Source organism: Saccoglossus kowalevskii, chromosome 11 (genome assembly GCF_978046115.1).
Source record: "Saccoglossus kowalevskii chromosome 11, keSacKowa6.1, whole genome shotgun sequence".
NCBI classification, from domain to species: Eukaryota; Metazoa; Hemichordata; class Enteropneusta; family Harrimaniidae; genus Saccoglossus; species Saccoglossus kowalevskii.
Window position 1 is genome coordinate 23,117,212 of NC_140651.1, and position 14,272 is coordinate 23,131,483.

The following is a 14,272-nucleotide window of genomic DNA, read 5'->3' on the forward strand; positions in this document are numbered from 1 at the left end:
CTGATTCAGTCGTGATTAAAGGAGTTGTCATCGTTCCAGATGTGATGATTCATATAACCACTGTGATTTAAAAATCTACATATGCGTGGTACACTATGTTGTGAATTGTGATGTTTGGTAATACGCATATGAACTACTCAAGGTATTTGGTGCACAATGAACTGTGAAAAAACGACATATACTCGACATACGACATATACATATGGATAACTAGTTTTCCCACAAATGACTGCAACTGCTCTCTAAAACTTGTTGTTTTGCACCTAGCTACGACGACAGCCGTGTCACTTCAAATGATGCTACGTGTGTAGTAGGTTGTCCATACTATGCCACGATACATAAAATCGGAACTCAGTGTAACACATGTTACATTGCACTGCATCTCGTCTCATCGTCATATATTTCAACAGGATATATAACAGGTTCACACCACGCTAGACATTGCTTGGTAAATCAGCATGGGTTTCGCACGAAAATTCCCAGTCATACTTCTCATTGGTGGTCTAGTACTTTTATGGATAAGCGTATCGACTAACAGGATTTTGTTTGATAAGAACCATTTTGGTGCACCTCCGATTAAACCGTTGCAGGTAAGTGAATGAAATGACCCGCACGGTTCACATTGTTGTCTTAAGATATCATGTATATAATACATGAACATGTTAACATACATACTATTGTAATTTTATCAAAATATTCATACTCTCTGTACAGAATGCCCGATTCAATGACATAAAGTCTGTTCGTCAACACGGAAAACAACATGTAAATACAGGTGATGAAGTTGAGCATCTAAACGCACACAACAAAGGGGAATTGCAGTCAAACACCAATAAATCGCAAAATGGCATTAAATCACTGGTCACCCACCAGGAAATACAGACGCAATCGCGGAATGTAAGTAAGACAAACGGCGTACTGAACATCAGTAATACGATTAAAAACACACCCAACGGATCTCATACTGTTACACAGAATTCCAAGGATCACACAAAATTACGGAATGAAAATAAGACATTACAAAACAGTGCCAAACAATCCAATGACCTTCATAAGGATGTACTGAAAACCAGCAATGCAAACACATTGGACGAACTCCATCCTACTCTAAGTTACACGAAAGATCAAATTCAATCACGTTATTTGTTACCACTTGTGATTTATGGTCACCAAGGTCCGAACTCCATTTACCATTCATATAGATTTGCAATTAATTACGCATTGAATCAAGGTCGGAGTGTAGTAAAAATTCCATTTAGATCTAAAAGTGGTGGTGTTATGAAACGTTTCAATGAGACGTTTGATGTAGAGAAATTATCGCAATTGCTTCCAGTAAAAACAATGGATGATTTCCGGCGAGACTGTGGAGAAATACTTTCTTTCGAATCATTAGTCAATTTACAAATACCTCACGTATATGACCAAAGCCAAAAACAACCTGCATTTAGAAAGGAAGGAGCGATAGCGTATATGAGGAATGATCCTTCGATACATGAAAATCTTCTAGGTATAAATTTACCGATTATTCCTGACAGAGGTATAAGTAATTTTAAATCTGTAATGCACTACTATTCATCGGAAAATGTTCCTTGTATAGCTGTATTATTGATGGACAGTAGGAGGATATTGTCAACAGATGTCAATGCGGTTGATAATTATAAGAATATTGATAAATATTTGACGAGAGCTCCATATATCCAGGATATGGCTGATAAAGTAGTTAAACAGTTCTGTAATGGCGATGCATTTGCTACCCTCCACTGGCGAAATATGGGAGCAGAAGGGTATGTATCACTTAAATGGGGAGCATTCGAATATGGGCAATTTAATCCTGAATTTGCATGTTACGTGATGTTTATGTTATGCACATAAGACGGGTGGGTACTATGCCAACATGCATGTATGTTTTCCTTTCCTTTTAAAAGTGTTGTTCGTTTCCAATGGCACTGCAACATTTGAAATCATTTAGTAGAATGACGGTTTCTTGAATGTAAAACATGTCTTTATTGAAGACCAACCACTCTCCCATATGGTAGGAATTGGGGATTTTTTGTGTATTATTACATTATTGCAAAAGAAGTAAATTGGGGGAAAGTCATATTTTCAAGCAAACAACAGGTACTACGATCGATGAATATAATGTATACACTATATTTGTTAGTAGTTGTATATCGCATGCTATATATTATAGCCAGTTTATACCTAAAACCTAATTCAAACCTAAGTGCGTTAATGGTCTCTTTGTGGAATCCGGTGATGCTCTTATATGTTGACAAAACAAACAAAATAGTATAGTAGGGCATATTAATAAAACATGATACAAATTTGATAATATATGACAATTATACAATTTGAAAAAAAATAGAAATGTTATTGAAAACTATAAGCTGTCGATAATAAACAACACTTTAGTTATACTTTAACTTTGACGTCATGCACATCATGTTATATATACTTCGATTAATTGTGAGTTTTTTTTTAATTTTCTGAATTTAAATCAAATTATAGTATATGTTGCAGAATAAATATACATTTAGAAGTTGTGAAAATATGATAAAAAATGTTTGAGAGACGCTGCATTTGGGTTGTTACATATACAAAGCACTCTCTGTAAAATATATATGACGGGAGTGTGGCCTACTGTAGCAATCTCATTGCTGGTTACAGTGTCTAAAAATTTCCGAAAACGCAATCGTGGTCGATCAAAGCAAAAAGATACTCATGTCAAAAGCGACAGACATAAAACTCAACTTGTCGGATAAGGGCTCATATTATAACCATTCCGCATTTGATCAAAATACCGTGAAAGATTCATAATTATTAGAGAGTGCGATACCATTGGAAGTTTCGGCGACTGATCACAGACAGTCTGCATATTTCGATTACTAGTCACATCATTGCAGTCTCCATAAATAAGAAAAAAAACAACCGATTACTATGGTACCTGTGTATTACTAATACTTCAAAAGCTTAGCAACGGTTATTTTGGTTTTCCAAACGACCAGGTTCAAGTTGACCGAGATCAAAGGAAGTTGATAACGCTCATACGCTAGTAGCAAACACAATATGTAAAATAATGAGTTATGACTGGCCCGAGTTTCCCCATTCCCCTGTCGTAAAATCGACCGGCCGATGCGATGTCTATTATTTTTATCACTATTTGTTTCTAAAAAGTATCTCTTCATGCAGTTTATGTATCACTACAATTCACAACATTTGACAACGACCGTTGGGTGTCAGTTTTCAATAAAGATTCGTACTAAAAGCGTGTGTTATAGTCCACAAAAGCAAGCGATCATGGTGCCCTCGTCTTGAATTCAAAACAAACGAGCGCAATGTCCTCGCCCTATGTTACAAATCCTAGATCATCGACATTCTTTGTTCTACAATTAACACTACATCAACAACTTTGTTTGAAGCAGGTACATTACTAGTCAAGTGTAGGTTGACATGTTTATCAAGAGTTCAAATTTACACTGTTTATGTGTTGATATGCAAATTAGTATACGAATGTTTTAATTCTGACAAACAAAATGATCAATTAAATGAGTACTACTTAGCGGCACTCGTCGGATTTCTTAATTTTTTACAGAGAATTTAAATGTGGCATATATGAACAATATTTAGTCGGTATTTTTGTTAAATTCAACCATTTTAATGTTTTACTATCTGAATGTAAAACGCACCAAAACACCATAATTCGAATCTTCAATAAAACAATTATTTACATAATTGCCACATGCAGAAAAAAGTAACATTTAAAGAAGCACTGAACTTTTATCTGTGTTAAATATGAGCTTTAATACAATATGTATACCATGTATCATGCACATAAATTCAAAGAGAAAACAAGGCAATACTTTAGGTTCCTTTTGAGAATCTAGAAGCCATTCATATTTGTGCATACTGACGATTGTCTTTTAATATATTCAGTCTTGTATTCGGAATTACCGATACCATTTTGCATGCACTCGTATATAACATATCAGAGAGAAGAAAACACCATATATAAACACGTAATATGTGTATTCAAGCCACGTTTTATGACTCATTTCATTTTTCTGATATTCGTCTTATACTATACATATGGCAATACGTCGTCCATAAATCTTGCAAAATCCCTTGTGATAAAAACATAATAAACTTACACGAAATACGAAATGATACAAATGAGTACACATTTTTCAGCGGTACACGAGGAATTAAACATAAGAATTCAATGTATTTTTATGGAATTTTGAAACGAACCTGCTATCTCATTACCCCTACTTAAAACATGCATACATCATTTGGATGCGGGATTTGTTCTCAGCTTGCGATCAGTTCCAGTAGTTTTATGTATAAACGGACATAACATTCTAAACTCTTACTTATTTTTGAAGATGCATTCACAAATACCGTAAATTCGGGCCTTCAGAAATGTCATTAAAAGGCATTAAAACTTTCTATGATTTGTTTTTATATTGAAGGTGTTCAGGGATATGTGAAAAAATTATAATGTTGAGAATGAACATGCCAAAATTAGCTGATCTTGTTTATAAATATATAGATGCAAGGGGTATCAAATGTCTTTATATATTAGCACCAGGTGGTGCCGAGGTAAGCAATCAAGTCGATTCTTCACATATGTTAATGAGATATTGCTTTTACTCAGTTCATTAATTCATTAAATTACACTTAACTTATAGTTGATATACGGAAATCGTTATTTGAAACGTGTATAACACTGACCATTCACCAGTCACACAAAAATGTAATTATATCAATTATATGTAATAACATGATTTATCGAAGAAGAAAAACTATTAAAATCGTGGGAAGGTGAATATGACTCTAAAATATGGCATGACATATGTCTAAATATAAATTGAATAATTAAAAATTAAGCCATGTGTTTGTCTGATTATTGAAACTGCCCAATATATTTTGTATAGCAACACTGTTTATGTTGGATTCTGTGATATTTGGTATCTGGCTTTACACAACATCCATCCATCATATCTGTATCTTTTCTAGGACTTTGTATATGCATTAAATCAAACACCTTTGGTGTTATATAACCAGAATACTATTAGAAATCATATGCCAGTATTGTCGAAAGACCTGAAGTTATTTTTGGATGACCCAGGATATAAATTATCACTTTTGGAGCAGGAAATTGCCATCAGTAAGATTGTTTTTGTCACATACTACATAAAATATGGTGGATAAATATACCGTTGTTTTATTTTGTAAACCCAAGATTCTATTTTAAAGTCTATATAAATATACAGGGACGAAAGATACCAATGACGTATTTGTATTACTAATTTACTTTTCAGGATCAAAACTATTCATAAAATGTCGTTGGTCTACATGGTCAGATTTTGTGCTATATACAAGAGATTCCCAGCAGAAAGAAACAGTGGACTTCACAGATATTCCAGGAGTCCCGGTTGAATTAATTAACATACCTCGTCTAATAAAAAGAAGAAGAAAATAATATATTGAGTGCGAAAATGCTCAATTTATTTTTATTGTTATTATTCTGTGTTTAATTAAAACTTTACTTCTCAATGACAGGGTGACGGTTCGACCTGAAACTTTACACACACATTTTATAGTTTGTGTTGATTCAATTGGCAACTATACTCATGAAAAAGAGAATTTGGGTTTGACAGTATAAAAAATTGGTTAGCATGCTAAAGTTAAGTAAAGTATAGAATGGTATGAGAACACCAGTAGGCATGTTGAAAAGGTGGAGAAAAGTCCGTGACAGTAGTAACAATGTCAATCACAGGGTTGTAACAGATATAAATTGTGTGACTTTCTTTTTTATTGGAATAGCTTGGGTATGCATGGAGAACATATCATGAGAATAACAAACTTACAATGAACAAATGAACTTCTATCATTAAAACTGTCAACGACTAAACTGAGAATTATGAAGGGATTCTGGACATAAACATAAAATACTGTATTGTATTTGCGCTTCACCGATAGAAGAGCATATAAGCGCAAATTTCTGTTTGTTTTGTATATTTACAAAACAAACAAATGAATAGCACATTTGATAAGTTAAAAATTGTATTGCAATAAAAAAATCAAATAATTTTGCATCCTATGATTATATAATGCACGTTTTGTATGAGCTCCATGATCCCCAGTGATAATTGGATCAATATGTACTGCAAATTGTATATACTGCACCATTTAAATCTGGGTCGCCTGCATAAGTGACCTGACATACCAATGTAAGCTATATACTCTATTACCTGTTATATATTTATTACTTACATACTACCTGTTGTATTATTACCTTCAAAAATTACACCTTTAAATCTATCACAATAATCTGCAATTTACCTCACAGTGCCTAATCTAATATAGGTATGATAATATTCTGTACCCAATATATACCGTATAAAATATATGTCCGTCTGCTCCAACAATTACTTAGGAGTATTTGGGAGTAGCAACTCTTTGTCTTATCTATTATATGTACTATCTGTTTGTCCTTAGCACGCGTTTTCCTATTATCTTTTTTTTAATGGAAAAACTACACCACACCATACAAGTAAATATAATCACACAAGTATGTGAACATATAAAATATTATGCGTGACATGTGATTAAATAACAACAAATTGTATTCGACCATGAATCTGTCGAGAACGAGAATAAACACGCAGTATAATTAATATAACGTGTCAGTTAAATTTGTGATTTCGATGAAAGGGCATATAAAGGATAGTAGAGTATATTTCGCAGCTCGGCACGGAGATTATGCAAATATGTTTTGTGTTTATACTGGTTGGATATATCAGACCAGTGACAGCTGCATAAATTATAATGAGCATGTGAGCATCTGAGTATAGCAGGCCCAGAACGATATTACAATGAACATCATGATTGCTTACATGTAATGATATTATACAAATGTGTATTTCCTCCAGGAATCAACAAAAATCATGCGATACATTAAGAAAAACAATACTGCTTTGTTAATATAAAACACTTTACGACGTGCGACATAATTATCCCATAAACTCCTATGTGGTATACAGTGTAGTACGATCACACTTTACTGACCTTTGACGGTCGTTGACTGTTCTACGAACAGAATGTGTTCATTTTAGGTTTAAAACAAGCGTGATAAAAGTTAAAAAAATGTCCTGTAAAGCAATATTCCGGCATGCAATGACACACAAGACAAATCCTTCATTAAAGTACTAATATTATTATATTGTCACAGTGTTTGCCTATATTTTTTTATATTTAAAATAGCAGTGTTGTTACCTCATATATCAACGATTTAACTTGGTATATTTGATATAATAATAAACGTGTACGTTTCCAAAAAAATGACGATGGTAACTAAATATCTTATTTCTACATAAATGCTCGGAACTACAACTAACTTACAATCGAACATTTGATCAAACTTATGAAAGTAATCGACAGATTTCAACAACGCGAATATTAGTCACATCGTTCATATCAGTTGTCGTTTAGTTTTTTTTAATTAAAACTAAAGTAACGAAAATAAGAAGTACCCAGTAAGCTATTTTGGCATTCTGATATATTATAGTATTATGTGTGAACAATATTTTATACATTATATTTTTATTACAATGTTCATTCATTTTCTGGACAATTGTGTACTTTTCTATTTTATAGATATAATTTACTATAGTTCTTTTCTATTGTAATTAAAATGCACACTCGCCGTCATCCAACAAGGTAATATACTCAGAAGAAAAAACTCGTGCACGTGTCTGTTAACCACCGAATGGTCAATACTCGAGTTAATATGATTTATTGTCTTAACTTTGCTTTTTCATCGATCGTATTGTCAAATAGTGCTGTATTTGCCGAATTTGGCTTGTGATAAGGGCATTCAATCCACAAACATCAACGTCATATAAATTGACTAAGTGTGTTAAAAATCGGAAGGTGGCAGTATTTCATCTGATTCAGTCATGAAAAAAGAAGTTTTTATCGTTCCAGATGTGATGATTGACATGAACACTGTGGTTTAAAAATCTACATATGCATGAAACAAAATTGTGATGTTTGCTAATATGCATATGAACTGCTCAAGGTATTTGTTGGACAATGAACTGTGACAAAACCGACATATACATTGGATTACTAGTTTTCCCATGAATGGGTACCAGCCTGATACTGCTCTCTAAAACTAGCAATGACGACAGCCGCGTCACTTCAAATGATGCTACGTGTCTAGTAGGGTGTCCATACTACGCCACGATACATACAATCGGAACTCGGTGTAACATATGTTATACTGAACTGCATCTCGTCTCATCGTTATATATTTCATAACAGGTTCACATCACTTGCTTGGTTAATCAGCATGGGTTTCGCACGGAAATTCCCAGTCATACTTCTCATTGGCGGTTTAGTACTTTTGTGGGTAAGCGTATCGACTGACAGGGTTTTTCTGGAGAAGAACCGTTTTGGTGCACCTCCGATTAAACCGGTTCAGGTAAGTGAATGAAATGGCCCGCAGAGTTCACACTGCTCTCCTAAGGTATCATGTATACATGAACATGTTAACATACATAATACATGAACATGTTAACATACATAATACATGAACATGTTAACATACATACTATTGTAATTTTATCAAAATATTTATACCCTCTGTACAGAATGCCCGATTCAATGACATAAAGTCTGTTCGTCAACACGGAAATCAACATGTAAATACAGGTGACGACGTTGAGTATCTAAATGCACACAGCAAAGGGGAATTGCAGTCAAAGAGCAACAAATCGCAAAATGGCATTAAATCAGAGGGCACCCACCAGGAAATAAAGACGCAATTGCGAAATGTAAGTAGGACAAACGACGTACTGAACATCAGTAATGCAATTAAAAACACGCCCAAAGGATCTCATACTGTTACGCAAAATTCCAAGGATCACACAAAATTACGGAATGAAAGTATGACATTACAAAACACTGGCAAAAAATCCGATGACCTTCATAAAGATATTCTGAAAACAAGCAATGCAAACACATTGGACGAACTCCATCCTACTCCAAGTTACACGAAGGATCAAATTCAATCGCGTTATTTGTTACCACTTGTGATTTATGGTCACCAAGGTCCGAACTCCATTTACCATTCATATAGATTTGCAATTAATTACGCATTGAATCAAGGTCGGAGTGTAGTACAAATTCCATTTAGATCGAAAAGTTATGGTATCATGAAACGCTTCAATGAGACGTTTGATGTGGAGAAATTATCGCAATTGCTTCCAGTAAAAACAATGGATGATTTCCGGCGAGACTGTGGTGAAATTCTTTCTTTCGAATCATTAGTTAATTTACAAATACCTCACGTATATGACCGAAGCCAAAAACAACCTGCATTTAGAAAGGAAGGAGTGATACCGTATCTGAGAAATGATCCTTCGATACATGAAAATCTTCTAGGTATAAATCTACCGATTATTCCTGACAGAGGAATAAGTAATTTTAAATCTGTAATGCACTATTATTCATCGGAAAACGTTCCTTGTATAGCTGTATTGTTGATGGACAGTAAGAGGATATTGACAACAGATGTCAACGCGGTTGACAATTATAAGAATATTGATAAATATTTGACGAGAGCTCCATATATCCAGGATATGGCTGATAAAGTGGTTAAACAGTTCTGTAATGGCGATGCATTTGTTGCTCTCCACTGGCGAAATATGGGAGCAGAAGGGTATGTATCACTTAAATGAGGGAGCATTCGAATGTGAGCAATTTCATCGTGCATTTGCATGCATTGTGATGTTTATGTTATGCATATAAGACGGGTGGGTACCATGCCAACATGCATGTATGTTTTCCTTTTAAAAGTTTTAAAAGTTGACCACAAAAAATGTTATAATAGGGCGAATTGATGAAACATGATACAAATTTGATAATATTTATTTATTTATTCGTTCATTCATTCAAGGTACTTAGGCCGTCGGTCTATAAGTATAAGTACTATATGTCAAAAATGTATTCCCTTTGTGAATCTAGAAGCCATTCGGTTTTGTACATATCGACGATTGTGTTTTAATACATTCAGTCTTGTATTCGGAGATACCGATACCATTTTGCATGCACTCACATATAGCATATCTGAGAGGAGAAACACCATATATAAACACGTAACATGTGTATTCGAGGCTAGTTTCATGACTCACATCATTTTTCTGATATTCGTCTTATACATCGTGCATAAATCTTGCAAAATCCCTTGTGATTGTATAGATAAAAAACAAATAAATTTACGCGAAACACGAAATGATATAAATGAACTCCTGTAAAAGACAAGTACAGATTTTACAATGGTACAGGCGGAATTAAACAAAAGAATTCGAAACTCGTATGTATTTTTATGGAATTTTGAAATGGAACCTATCTTATTACCCCTACTTAAAATATGCGTACATCATTTGGATGCAGGATTTGTTCTTAGCTTGTTATCAGGCCCAGTAGTTTATGTATGAACGGAAATGAAATTCACATGAGCTATGAGCCTTCAGAAATGTCATTAAATAAAAGATATTGAATCCTTTCCATGATTTGTTTTATATTAAAGGTGTTCAGGGAAATGTGAAAAAATTATAATGTTGAGAATGAATATGCCAAAATTAGCTGGTCTTGTTTATAAATATATAAATGCAAGGGGTATCAAATGTCTTTATATATTAGCACCAGGTGGTGCCGAGGTAAGCAATCTATTCGATTCTTTACATATGTTAATGAGATATTGCTTTTACTCAGTTCATTAATTCATTAAATTACACTTAACTTATAGTTGATATACGGAAATCGTTATTTGAAACGTGTATAACACTGACCATTCAGTCACACACAAATGTAATTATATCAATTATACGTATGAACATGATTTATCGAAGAAGAAAAACTATTAAAATCGCGGGAAGGTGAAAATAACTGTTTATGATTATTGAAACTACCCAATATATTTTGTATAGCAACACTGTTTATGTTGGATTCAGTGATGTTTGGTATCCGGCTTTACACAACATCCATCCATCATATCTGTATCTTTTCTAGGACTTTGTATATGCCTTAAATCAAACAGCTTTGGTGTTATATAACCAGAATACTATTAGAAATCATATGCAAGTATTGTCGCAAGACCTGAAGTTATTTCTGGACGACCCAGGATATAAATTATCTCTTTTGGAGCAGGAAATTGCCATCAGTAAGATTGTTTTTATTTACAAATAGTCATATGTATTATTCAGTGCATACTACTTGCAATACTGTGAACAAACATACCGTTGTTTTATTTTGTAAACCCAAGGTTCTTTTTCACAGTCTATATAAATATACAGGGACGAAAATACCAATGACGTAGTTTTATTACTAATTTAATTTTCAGGGTCAAAACTATTCATAAAATGTCGTTGGTCTACATGGTCAGATTTTGTGCTATATACAAGAGATTCCCAGCAGAAAGAAACAGTGGACTTCATAGATATTCCAGGAGTTCCGGTTGAATTAATTAACATACCTCGTCTAATAAAAAGAAGAAGAAAATAGTATATTGAGTACGTAAAGGCTCAATTTATTTTTATTATTATTATTCTGTGGCTTTTTTAAAAAACTGTACTTCTCAATGACAGGGTGACGGTTGGACCTGAAACTTTACACACACATTTTATAGTTTGTGTTGATTCAATTGGCAACTATACTCATGAAAAAGGGAATTTGGGCTTGACAGTACAAAACATTGACTAGCATGCTAAAGTTAAGTAAAGTATAGAATGGTATGAGAACAGGGTGTCAGTTCGACCTGATCTTTACACACACATTCTATATGTGGTTTCGCAATCAAAGACATCTCCTAAAAGTCTTCCTTGTGTTGATTCAATTAGCAACTATACTCATGAAAAGGGGATTTAGGCTTGACTGTACAAAACATTGGTTAGCATGGTAAAGTTAAGTACAGCATGTAGTAAGAATTTCAGTAAGCATGTTGAAAAGTTGGAGAAAAGTCCGTGACAGTGGTGACAATGTCGATCACATTTTTGTTACAGATATAATTGCAGTATTTTTCGTTTTTATTGGGATAGCTTGGCTGGGGGGTATGCATGGAGATCATTTCATGAGAGTAACAAACTTACATTGAACAGATGAACTGTTATTATTTTATTAGACATAAAATGTGCAATATTAAAAGCACGACACAGATAGAAGTGCACATATGCACAAATTGGTGGTTTGTTTTGTATATTTGAAAACAAACAAATGAAGAGCACGTTTGATAAGTTAAACGATTATACTGCAATCCAAAAAGCAACTAGTTTTGGGAAATCGCAGTGACTAAACTGAGAACATTTGATGATTATATAATACGCGCTTTGTCATACATGATCTCGATTACCAATTTTCACATACTGCGCCATTTAATTCAGGGTCGCCTGCATAAGTTGCCTGACATAAACTGTGTCTACTCAACTATATTACCAACTATATCTTCATTACTTACATACTACAAACATTTCGAAGACTTTGAAAGGTGATCGGGATGCTTACAATACAAAATCACCCTGGCACCAAACTGAAGCTAGTATAATTATGTGCCTGAAACTAGATCTTTATAATTGCCGGAAGAGTGTAAACATTGATTACTCTGTGCATGATAACTAAACAGCTAGTCAACTTAAAGATTTTCTATTAACCTAAATAGTTGTGTTACTACCTGCAATTATAATTACACCATTAAATATATCGTAATGATCCGCAACATACCTCACAGTGCCTAATTTAATACAAGTATGATAACATTCTGTATCATATGACCCAATACCAACTGTTACTTTAGTATATTGGTGGAAAAACTCTTATCCATTATATGTACAATTTGTTTGTTGTTATCACGCGTTTTTCCATTAGTTACCATAATTTCTACTGATACAGTTTATGTTAGACAAAAAGTATTGTTTGTATCAATCCATTGGACCAGACAGTGGATATTGCGCCAGATATTGTATAGTGATATAGATATTTATTTGATAATGGTTTGCAGCAGATAAGATATTCTTAGACTGTGGTTTTCACCAGATAAGATATTATTAGACTGTGGTTTTCACCAGATAAGATATTATTAGACTGTGGTTTGCATCAGATAAGATATTATTAGACTGTGGTTTGCATCAGATAAGATATTATTAGACTGTGGTTTGCATCAGATAAGATATTCTTAGACTGTGGTTTGCACCAGATAAGATATTATTAGACTGTGGTTTGCACCAGATAAGATATTATTAGACTGTGGTTTGCATCAGATAAGATATTCTTAGACTGTGGTTTGCACCAGATAAGATGTTATTAGACTGTGGTTTGCATCAGATAAGATATTCTTAGACTGTGGTTTGCACCAGATACTCTCGGACATGGGTTTGCAGGATAGGATGGTATGTTGGTGAGCATTGTAATGAAATCGTATTTATTCAGTATTCATGTGTTAAATTTCCAAACATGGAATCCATAAAAATCTGCAATTAAAAAAAAAAGAAGGGTCAATTTTTCACAACAATAAATGTTATGTGAAAGTAGTAATGTGAAAGACAAATCAGCATTTTAAGGTCATTGCACAAAATAACGTCTAGTATGAAATGTGGTCTTTTATATCTCTCAAACAAGTTTATTGACTACTGTGTACATACAAAACATATAACTAATTTAATGTATGATAGCACTCTCAAAAGATTGTGTAAATTAATTCGAACATGTGGTAAAAATAACTGCTATATCTTGATTTGTTGGTCGTCTCAGCTCAATATGACTTTTATATTATAACCACATGTCTGAACACAATAATATAATAAAAAAACAAGTTTTTCAAGGCTCAACACATGGGAAGAATACGGAACTGAATAGATATGCAGGATTGATACGACTATCAGCTGGAAGTTATCCAACTCGCGTTCTTCATAACGATATAGGTTTTCCAAAATAATTTCACAAAATCTTTAAAAGTACATGCATCTTCTTTGACAACCAATTTACGTACATGTATACATAGCCACATGTCATTGTACACGAACAATGAAATAATCACAATTAATATTTTGTTGTTATTTGTTAGACAGCATAGGCTTATTAGGAAAATAATTGATAAATAAGTAATGTTTTGTTGAGAGTGTATTGAATATCAAAACAATATATAACTGGATCATTCATATCCAGAAGTTTAGTCAAATATTTTTCTGAAACATTGACAGCGCAACATTAACAA

The 14,272-nt window shown here is 33.5% G+C and overlaps 2 protein-coding genes across 2 annotated transcripts; both read left to right on the forward strand.

Annotated features, from left to right (window-relative positions):
* The first annotated feature begins 394 nt into the window (after nt 1-394).
* LOC144345866 (uncharacterized) lies at nt 395-6,626 on the forward strand. Its single transcript, XM_078006937.2, has 5 exons — nt 395-590; nt 715-1,784; nt 4,470-4,599; nt 5,017-5,167; nt 5,322-6,626. The coding sequence occupies exons 1-5, from the start codon at nt 459-461 to the stop codon at nt 5,480-5,482; spliced, it is 1,644 nt and encodes a 547-aa protein (XP_077863063.2). The 5' UTR covers nt 395-458; the 3' UTR covers nt 5,483-6,626.
* Nucleotides 6,627-8,311: 1,685 nt separating this feature from the next.
* On the forward strand, nt 8,312-12,780 carry LOC144345864 (uncharacterized). The gene is made up of 5 exons (XM_078006935.2): nt 8,312-8,488; nt 8,658-9,727; nt 10,598-10,727; nt 11,080-11,230; nt 11,411-12,780. Exons 1-5 carry the CDS (start codon nt 8,357-8,359, stop codon nt 11,569-11,571), a joined length of 1,644 nt encoding a protein of 547 aa, XP_077863061.2. The 5' UTR covers nt 8,312-8,356; the 3' UTR covers nt 11,572-12,780.
* The last annotated feature ends 1,492 nt before the right edge of the window (nt 12,781-14,272 follow it).

Coding starts and splice junctions, on each gene's coding strand:
- LOC144345866 (XM_078006937.2), top strand. CDS start 459: ATGGGTTTCGCACGAAAATTCCCAGTCATACTTCTCATTGGTGGTCTA. Junction 591..714: donor CTCCGATTAAACCGTTGCAG/GTAAGTGAATGA, acceptor CTCTCTGTACAG/AATGCCCGATTCAATGACAT. Junction 1,785..4,469: donor CGAAATATGGGAGCAGAAGG/GTATGTATCACT, acceptor TTTATATTGAAG/GTGTTCAGGGATATGTGAAA.
- LOC144345864 (XM_078006935.2), top strand. CDS start 8,357: ATGGGTTTCGCACGGAAATTCCCAGTCATACTTCTCATTGGCGGTTTA. Junction 8,489..8,657: donor CTCCGATTAAACCGGTTCAG/GTAAGTGAATGA, acceptor CCCTCTGTACAG/AATGCCCGATTCAATGACAT. Junction 11,231..11,410: donor GGAGCAGGAAATTGCCATCA/GTAAGATTGTTT, acceptor TTTAATTTTCAG/GGTCAAAACTATTCATAAAA.